The following is a 9,789-nucleotide window of genomic DNA, read 5'->3' as shown; positions in this document are numbered from 1 at the left end:
ATTTGTTTTTTTCTTTTCTTTTGCTTTGGTAGACCATTTCTTTCACTTCTCTTTTTGGACCAGAAACATAAAAAATAGCTCATTAACTTTTTACTCCATATATTTTCAACTTAATGTAATTGGGGTTAGTTTTACACAAAAGGTATTCTTTTTTACCATATTTTCATATCAACAACCATATGTTCTAAGTCATATTTCATGGACTTATCATGTAGCCATAGTAATCGTGGAGTTTGTGTGATGTTCGCACTGTTATATTGCAGTAGTAGTAATGTGTACTGAGCTGTTAGTTCAATTTGTGATTAATCCAAGTATGTTATTTGTTTTAATTGTTGTAATTTCTTTAAAGCTGATATGGGTGCCATCAGATACCCAGAGCATCTCTATGTGCTCTATTACTGTCTTACCAATTTCTTGTATTTCTTCCCTTTATTTTTATGTTTTGAAGTTGCCGTTTCAAGTAGATGGTGTACCGAAATACCAAAATCTCCACTAATATTACAGTCAGTAGTTTGTTTTTCTTCTACCTGTTCTTATTTCTATTGCCTGAACCTGTCACAGTTCATCAAGATGTTTTCTATTTCAAGACTTAAAATTTTTTAACCAAATAATATCATAATTTACCTTAAATACACAAACATAATTAAACATAGTTATTAACTACTAGCATATTGCTGGTTGGATTATTTAATACTTGAATCCTGAATATACAAACTGAAATGAAATTGATGGAACCCAAAATGAACACATTGATTTTATCGTTTCAATGGAGTCATAGCCTCTTTTTACAAAGGCCAATTGACATTAAAGACCCCTAACTCACCCTTAGAAACAACAAACTTAGGTTCCAAGAAAACTCAATTCCCTCAATATTCAGTCAATACATGCATACCTCACTCCATACATTCCCTCTCCTTTTATTTTATCTTCACTGAATATTCTAGAAGAATTCCCTAAATAATTAACTAACTCCCTTAATTTTCAAGCCCATCAGAAATACTTTTCACAAACCATATCGTTTTCCCATTTATAAAACTTCAGATATATGCAACTTTATTCATGTAAGGGGAGAGACTGATTCAGCAATTAGAAACTGTGGCCAACACAGATTATACAAGACAACAACGTTATTGCGACTAGCACAGAGATAGCAATTATAGAAATTTTGGAAGAGTTGAAAAAAATAAAAAATTAAACGACCAATCATGAACTGTATAGTTGTAAATAAAATTGTAGAAACACAAATTGTTCAGAAAACTGAAACAATGACCAGAGGAGTTTCAATAGTCCAGATATAAAACTTCTCATTCATCATATGAATATACACATTAAGCAAAAACTCGGGAATTGAATACGGATTATTGCTTCAACTTTAAATTTGGAACATCCTATTTTAAACAAGTATACAATAATCTGGGTAAAGAATAGGAAACAAAGAGTATATAGTTATCATATAATACATGGGATTTAACCGGCAAAGCTTACTTCTGCTGTTCCAGCATGAAATCCCAAGCATATGTGACTGTGAACCGATTTTTATTGATAATCATAAACAAGGAAGCATGTTTCTATCATGTTTCTGATTGTACATGTAGAAGGGATGAAGTTGCCTTGTCAGTGTTCCGTCCTGAGGGGAAGGTCGAAACACCGCTAGTCTTGAATGATGATGATGAGGAGGGACCGTGGGGTGAAGCTCCAACTGTGGAGAATGCACTGGCATTGCTACTCAGGTATGTGCTGGTTCCACTAACAGGTCCTTCCATCACTGATTTTGGGGCAGGAGGCTTCTCAATCTCAGCAACCCCTTCCAGCATTTGTACCACTCTGCTCATTGGTGGTCTCTGAGATGGTAGTTCTTGGATGCACCAAAAGCTTGCCTGAAGCATTCTTCTCACTTGCTCCATATCAACTTCTTGATCAGCTAGTCTTTTGTCCAAAATTCCATTGATATTACCTTTCTCAAACTCATCATAGGCCCAAATTGAGAACTTCTTCCTATTTGTTTCGTCTGAGACTTCAAAGTTCCTCCTTCCACTCACAATCTCCAACAAAACCATGCCATAGCTGTAAATATCGGATTTTGATGTTATTTGAAGATTTGCAAGCCACTCTGGTGCTAAGTATCCTCTAGTTCCTCTCACACTAGTCAAGGTCCGATGCCTATGGTCCTTGGTAATGAGCTTTGCAAGACCAAAATCAGAGACTTTAGCAATGTAATTCTCATCCAAGAGAATGTTTTCAGGTTTTATATCACAATGGACTATGCAGTCACGACACTCCTCATGAAGGTATGTGATCCCTTTTGCAGTGCCCAGGGCGATGTTGTACCGATACTCCCAATTCAACAATTTTCCTGAATGCTCTTCTGTCTGGAATAAAAAATTATCCAGAGACCCATTTTTCATGAACTCATAAACTAAAAGCCTGTGGCGCCCTTCTGAGCAAAAGCCAATAAGCCTTACCAAATTCAGATGATGAGTGCTACTTATAGTAGCAACTTCCATCCTAAACTGTTTCTCCCCTTGCTCAATGCCTTCAAGTTGCTTCACTGCAACAACAGTTTTATTAACAAGAATTCCTCTGTACACAGCACCAAATCCACCAGCTCCAAGCTTCTCCTTGAACCCCTTTGTTGAGCGCTCAAGCTCCTTGTACGAGAACTGAACCGGTGCACCAGATGCATACTCAAGAAGAGCATACTGAGCAGACAATCCACCAAATCTTGTGCTGTTCCTACAACACCACATCCACAAACCACCTTCCAAGGCAACCAAACATAGAAGGGTACCCAAAATGACAACCACTACAACCCAAGCTGGTACCTTCGAACTCTTTTGCTTCACAGTCTCCCCGGAAGAGGGTGGTGGATTTGGAACAAGCGGCGGACAAACCTTGACAAAAGAAGTGCTAGGTAATGCAGGACTATGATATCCACTGACAAAATCTACACTTTTCTGGTAACATAGTCCCGTGCCATCTGACAACGAGGTAGAAGCAAAACAGGCAGATGATCCTGAAAGACAATTTCCTCTACATCCTGATATTCCACTAAAAAAAACCTGTGACTGAGTCTCAGGTGGGTAAGTCAAGAACTGAGCATGATCCAATGTCAACATAGTTGCAGTCCCTTGACAACTGTCAAGACTCACCTTCCTCCTACACCCTTTCCTACTATCATTTGGGTCAATCATATCAAAATTCTCAGATGGGCACCCGCAAACCGGGCTGGAATCATTATAACTGCATATACCATAGTTCCCACAGTAAGCATAAACCTCACACTGATCCTGAACAGCAGACCATCTAGCAGTAGGGTTTCCACTACCAGTCAAAGTGCTATAAATCCTCAAATTCCCATCATCATCTAACTTCAACACCCTCAAAGTATTACTATCAGCATAGTCACTGCTATAAGCAACAACAGCAGGAGTACTCAAATTTGCATCAGAAAGCTGCAAAAGCCCAATAGATTGCAACTCCAAAACAGGAGATTTCAAACTCACATTAACAGAAGAATTCAGACCCTGAGTCCAGAACAATATGCTATCATTCCACTTCAGGGTCAAATTCCCACTTTTGATAAGACTAAAGGAGTAAGACCCAGATTTCAAAACCTTACCAACACTGAAATTCTGAGAAGGCAAGAGGGTATCAGTAGGGTTTTCAAAGCTAGACCAAAGGGTTGTGGTGCCATTGGAGATGACCAAGTTGCCACTTTCTTCCAGGGTGGCGGAGGTGGCGCCGGGATTAGCGCCGGAGTCCCATACGGTGGAGCCAGAGCCGTTGACCAGGCGGAGAGCGCCGGAGGACAGGAATTGGAAGGACCCGCCGGAGTCGACGGCAGAGCCGTTACCGGCGGACCAGACGATGGGGGCGCCGCCGGAGTAAACGATGGCAGCAATGAAGGAAGGAGGGGAGGTGGGTGGCTGGACGGCGACAAAGCCGAGGGAGAAGGTGCTGCTGGATGAGGACCATGTTTGGTTGGTGTTGGAGGCCGAGAGGGTGGAGCCTGGTGTGATGGCGGCGGCGGTGTTGATGATTATGGTGGAGATGAAAAGGGTGAGGAACAGAGAGTGGGTTTTAAGGTACATGTTTGTTTTAATGGGATGTGAGTGAATGGTGAAAATGTTGTTCGATGCATTTATGTTGATGAAGCTTTTGTTGTTGGTGTGTGTTTTGGTTTTGGTTCGTATGTGTAAATGGGGTTAAATGGGAGAGGGAAGACTTTGACTTAGCCTGAAAATGGGGTGAGACTTTGAATTGGCTCTCGCGTTTTATTGATTGGTAGAGATTTGGGATTTTTTTTTTTTTTTTTCTACAACGGAAATGGAGTTGAATCTTCAACAGTGTTGATTATGGTGTTATTCGCTTCTGGTCATTCACGGTTTGGAAGTGAAAAAGTTGTCAAGCTTTAAACTTTCAATCCCTCTTCACGAACATCATTGTTGCTTGACTGTGATTGACCGCAGTTGGAAAACCAATTCCACTCTGTGGCTGCGAAATTTTAATTGTATATTTTCTGGTAAAATAATTTAATTAATGGTGGAAAGAATAAGATGGTGCATAATGCATAAATTATATGTTTTTATTAAAATATTAGATTGACTTGTTCCAACCCAATTATTGGTTTTAAAATATAATTAAATTTAGCATAAGTTTACAAAATTAATCATATCAAAATAACATGTTGAGTTATCGTCACGTTAAAATTGTTCCATCAATAATTTAAGATTATTAGGACTCCCCACAAAAAAAATAAAAATATTCTTAGGTCTAACTTTAATATTATTTAATAATTCAATTTCAATTAATTATCCTATAGGGCATGTGTGATTTCTATGCGTAAATATAGTTAGAGTTTTTTAAAAAAAAATAAAAAAAGGAAAAGAAAACTATTCGAAAATAATTGTTTTGAAAAATGACTTCTAAAATAATGATTATTTTTTTGTTTTAAAAACTAAAAATGCAGAACAACCTACTAAAAGTTATTTTTTGACTCATTTTTGTGTTGGCAATTTTGTAAATACGAAGATTCGTTGATGGTACTTTTGTAAATAAATCTAATATCCTTTTTTTTATTTTCTTTATCCTAGATGGGGGACACTACTTCCAACAAGCTAAGAAGAAAGGATATTACGAGATTTACCAAAACCACCTATATCAGCTAAGTACAATAAGAAAATACTAGAGGGGGGAGAACAAAAGTCTTCTTGAGTCGGATTTTTGAAGAGAAGGTTTGATAGCCAATTCGCACAGGAGTTTCCTTCCCTATATGTGTGCTTTATCTTCACTACCCATTCTTTGTTCATCTATGCCAGTATACGAGTCACAAGATGAGATCACAGCCTTTTGGTAAGCCATGTGACTGCCGTTGCAGAGTCACTTTCAATGATCACCTTCTCCAACCACCTTCCTAAACCATTTGAATTCCTTTTAAAATTCCATAAAGCTCTACCGTAATAGCACTGCATATGCCAATTCTGTAGGAGAATCCATTCAGCCAATGACTTGTGCAATCTCTCACCACTCCCCCACAAGCAGCCAGACCCGGACTTCCCTTCACAGCTCTGTCAGTATTAACTTTAACTCATCCCACATTTGGATGTTGCCATGTAACTTGAATGTCTTCAATTCTTGTGCAGATGTAAGCGTTCTATAACATCCCGTAAAATTAGGAATGTATATAAACTGCCATTAGTCGTGTTAATACAGGTCTTGAACTCGAAATATATATATATATATATATATATATATGTGTGTGTGTGTGTGTTCAGGAGGGAATGAATTCGAGTTAGAAAAATTAATTTTATGCGTGCATGTTATTAAGAATAAGTTGGAATATTTTATGAATTTGAATATTAGTTATAAGTAAGTGATTAATTTTAGTTCCATGAATAAACCCTTAGTAAATAATTAGAGGGTAACATAAAATCATAATGCATGAGCTAATTCCCTAGATAGGAGAGTCTTTCGACTTATAATTTTTGGACCCAAACCCCCATAAGTCGATGGCCCATGAGCCCTTTTGTGTGACTTAGATTCAGCCCTAATCTCTATTTCACTCACACCTTATCCTAAGAATCTTGTAAGACAATTCATGATTGGTCTAGGACTCACACATGGCGAAATTCAGCCATCTTGTACCCCCTAGTTTCTTGCGCTAGAATGGGAAGAAAGCAATCTGATTGCTTGTGGTTTTAGTCTAACTCAATCAGCTTTTCAAGCATGTAACCAATGAATAGAGAGTGGGCAGTTTGCATGTGCTCTCATTGGTCAAAAGCAAAACACACTTCCACTTTATCTCTTCATCTTATGCACATAGAGAGGAAAACACACTAGGATTTCTGGCCATTATTTTCCAAATAAAAATACCACACTATTCTTCTCCTCTCAATCCCCTAGGCCATGAGCTGTAAGGAGCACAAAGAAACAAATTTCATCTCCCCCTCACCTCATTTCTCCCCTTAAACCGTGAACATCCAAGATGAATACCAAGACTTGGGCTGCACTTATTTGTCTCTTTATTCCCCTCATTGTCGTAAGCTACATGGAGGAGGAACACCAAGAAAGATAGGGAGTCTCTTAGCCGAATAACAAAAGTTTCCAAACACATTCTCCTACCCCTTCATAAAACCGTGAAACTCAAGAGGAGGAGCAACATGAAATGATACCTCATCTTCTCTTCCTCTAAGCCGTGAGCCTCCTTGCAGAGAGCAAAAACAGTAGAGCATATCCTCTTCCCTGCTCTGTCCAGCCGAAGGTTCAGCCTTAGAAGGTGAACTATTTCCATGCTTCTAGTCTATCTCAACACTGATCGGTACTCATCAAAGGTTTTCCTTTTTGCATATGTGTGACTTTGACTCGATGGGGTATTTCTCTTCATTGCATGTAGATAAAATCGGTCCTTGCAGCTTTAGTTGAAGGAGACTATGTTTCATGAGTGAATTGTTGGCTGTGTGTTTTTGGCAAGAGGTAACGTTCAAAAACTCAATCTCCTTCTCCCCTCACAGTTTCGGTTCACATGAGTATCTTTGAGGAATTAGTGGGTTGCCATTCTGTTTCAGTTTACACTAGCATTATTGGGGAATTATTGTGTTGTCATTCTCATTTCTTGTTCCCTGGTTCGGTCCTTACATACATGTAGGAAAATGCTTTCTTTTGGCCATGTACTTTCATAGGACTCTGCCATTTTAAATCAGCCTTAGGATGTAATGCATGTAAGCCTTAAACTGCATGTTGTAAACTTGAACAATAGTCTCCCTAATGGTGTTAGACCAGCCCTTGAATTGGACATATTGGTTAAACTTGGCATGTACTAAAATTGTATGGCCAGCTTGTTATGGACCTTGTTTAATCACACTCAAGCGTTGTAGGGAATATTTTGTAAATAGATTAATCAGTTGTCCTTGGCCACAAATCGAGTTTGCAAGTGTACTTTAACGAATGGCTTTGTTTTATCTTCGTTCTATTATTTCTGTTATGTTGGGACCGATGGGGTCTTGTGGTTACACAATAACGAATAGTTCCTTTAACATGGAATGTTGTCCCCCTTGTTAGAAAATGTGGTGCATCAAACTTTGTATGAATTAAATGTAAATGAACAACATGTGTTGAGCCTCGCCTTAGCGCACCATAGGCTTTGTAACGTTGAAAATATTAATAAACATCATTAGCTTCTTTATAGTGTTGAAAACCGAATTCCTATACTTGAGAAACTTTGGATTGTTCATTGTAAACGAGTGAAAATATTTATTTGAAGTCGTAACGTATTAGAAACAGAACCTACAATCCGGTTATGAACTAAGGGGGCTAGGAGAACAAAAAACGTCATGTAACATGTAGGAAAATTGTGGCTTGTAATTCTGACTTGTTATACTTTTGCTTAGGTGCGCGTAACCCTTGAGTGGGGACTGATTATGGCTGCTGTTTGATTAATAGTTGTGGCATGCGAGGTAAGTGTTTGGTGGTGAGACTTATTGTGACTATTAGCTAGAGTATGGAATTTTGAACTGTTGCTCACATGTGCCTGATGATTTGTATTATGTTATACGTTATATGTGTTCTGCCTTTGGACTTGACATGATGGAAATTCCGTTTTGGGGAATTATTTGTGATTCGGCAGCTCGGTATTAAAAGTACGAGAAATATATGCTATTATGATCTAGTCATGCATATGCACCTCATGATTCATCTGTTCTGTTGGTATGTGCCAAACATGTCATAGTATCCAACATTATGAATTCATTCTGGAAACCGAATTATATAATAAAAGTAAGCATATGTTTGAGAACACATCATATAGGCATCCCTCTGGTACCAGGGTATGGGACACTTGGCTTCAGTCCGCATATGTCCAGTGGAATTCACCTTTGGGAGCCCTATGGAATCTCCACTGTGTTTGTTAGTACGTGCACTGCAGTGCTATGAACGTACACCTTTAGCGTTATATACGCATCTTGATTAGTATTTTGGCGTTATATACGCAATATGATTAGTACTTTGGCATTATATACGCACTATGATTATATGTTAGCATCTATCCGGAAAGTTAAATGTTGATGCGACTGTTTTAGAATTTTGTGCCTAGTCTAATATTGTTGCTTTACTGGTTTTACTGCCGCACTATTGGGATTTTTCTCACCCTTTCGGGGGCTTAATTTTATAAATTGCAGGAGTACGAAAGAAAATTTGATGATGATGTACTTGTATTGGGGATATTCTGTTTACATGCTGCTGTTGGAAATTCTACTGTCTATTGCTAATTTTGCTGAATGCGCATGAAATATTTGACGTTGGTGTAATATTTGGGAGACTGGAAAAATGTTGGATCATATATTAATTTGCTGTAATTTGGGATTTATGTACTGTTTGTAAATTACGTAATGTTGAACTCGTTTGCGAAAACAATTTTTGTCTATTTTTAAATTCGGATTTCTGAAACTGATTTTGCGAGTTCTGTTTCTGAGGCTACAAATCTCTGTTTGAGGCATAATTTATATGTGCTTAAAGCCCCAAGTGTCTAGTTTAAGATTACATAAAATTTACAATGAAATTCTGAAAGCTCGATTTTTTATGATTTTGCAAGTCAGGTCGTTTTGGAACATTGCACTGATTTGTCTTGTACTTTGCGAGTTCAGTTTCGGGAGCTAGACACCTCCGAATGAAACAATTTTTATATGCACGTAAAGCCCTAGATGTCTATTTTCCTGTATCTAAAAATATTTTTTAAGCTGTTGAACTCGAATTTATACGATTTTTACAAGGCAGCAAGGTTTTTCAAGAAAGCCATTATTTCAGGAAGCCATGCATTTTGTAAAGTTGCACTCTGATTTCAGTAAACTCCCAGATTTCAAACTAATAGTTAATTAGTAACTTGAAAATGCAGTGCTGTATTTATTTAAAAATTCGTTACGACTCTAATCCGCTTAGCAGATAACTCCCTTGGGTGCACACAGGGGAGGGTGTCACACTAAATGGTATCAGAGCTGTTTTGATTCAAGGTGTCTGTATTTGATGAAATATTTGTTGTTGATACTTGGTTGCTGAATTGTTGTTGTTTGAAATTATTGGCTGTTTGAATATAATTGTTGCATGGGTTGTTAACTAAAATTTCTTTTCCTTTAGGTGTGATGGTACTGGTAGTACCCGGTATTAAGCATGGCCTTGCCCATTTCCTTGCTAGGTGGTGAGCCTGATCAACTCACTGTCACGCAAGATGTGTGTGCACAATCATGGTTATCATGGGGTATACTTGTGTCTGAGCACTATGTGTGAAATAGTGAATTGCTA

General features: G+C 38.0%; 1 protein-coding gene across 1 annotated transcript; it reads right to left on the bottom strand.

Annotated features, from left to right (window-relative positions):
* Positions 1 to 1,317: 1,317 nt before the first annotated feature.
* On the bottom strand, positions 1,318 to 4,227 carry LOC133294335 (G-type lectin S-receptor-like serine/threonine-protein kinase At1g34300). Its single transcript, XM_061493016.1, has one exon. The coding sequence runs from the start codon at positions 4,089 to 4,091 to the stop codon at positions 1,572 to 1,574; it is 2,520 nt and encodes an 839-aa protein (XP_061349000.1). The 5' UTR covers positions 4,092 to 4,227; the 3' UTR covers positions 1,318 to 1,571.
* Positions 4,228 to 9,789: the final 5,562 nt, after the last annotated feature.

This window comes from Gastrolobium bilobum, unplaced genomic scaffold, assembly GCF_033153095.1.
Source record: "Gastrolobium bilobum isolate Gb01-03AN ecotype WA unplaced genomic scaffold, APGP_CSIRO_Gbil_v1 utg27012, whole genome shotgun sequence".
Classification (NCBI taxonomy): Eukaryota; Viridiplantae; Streptophyta; class Magnoliopsida; order Fabales; family Fabaceae; genus Gastrolobium; species Gastrolobium bilobum.
This window is presented reverse-complemented; position numbering and strand designations above follow the sequence as displayed.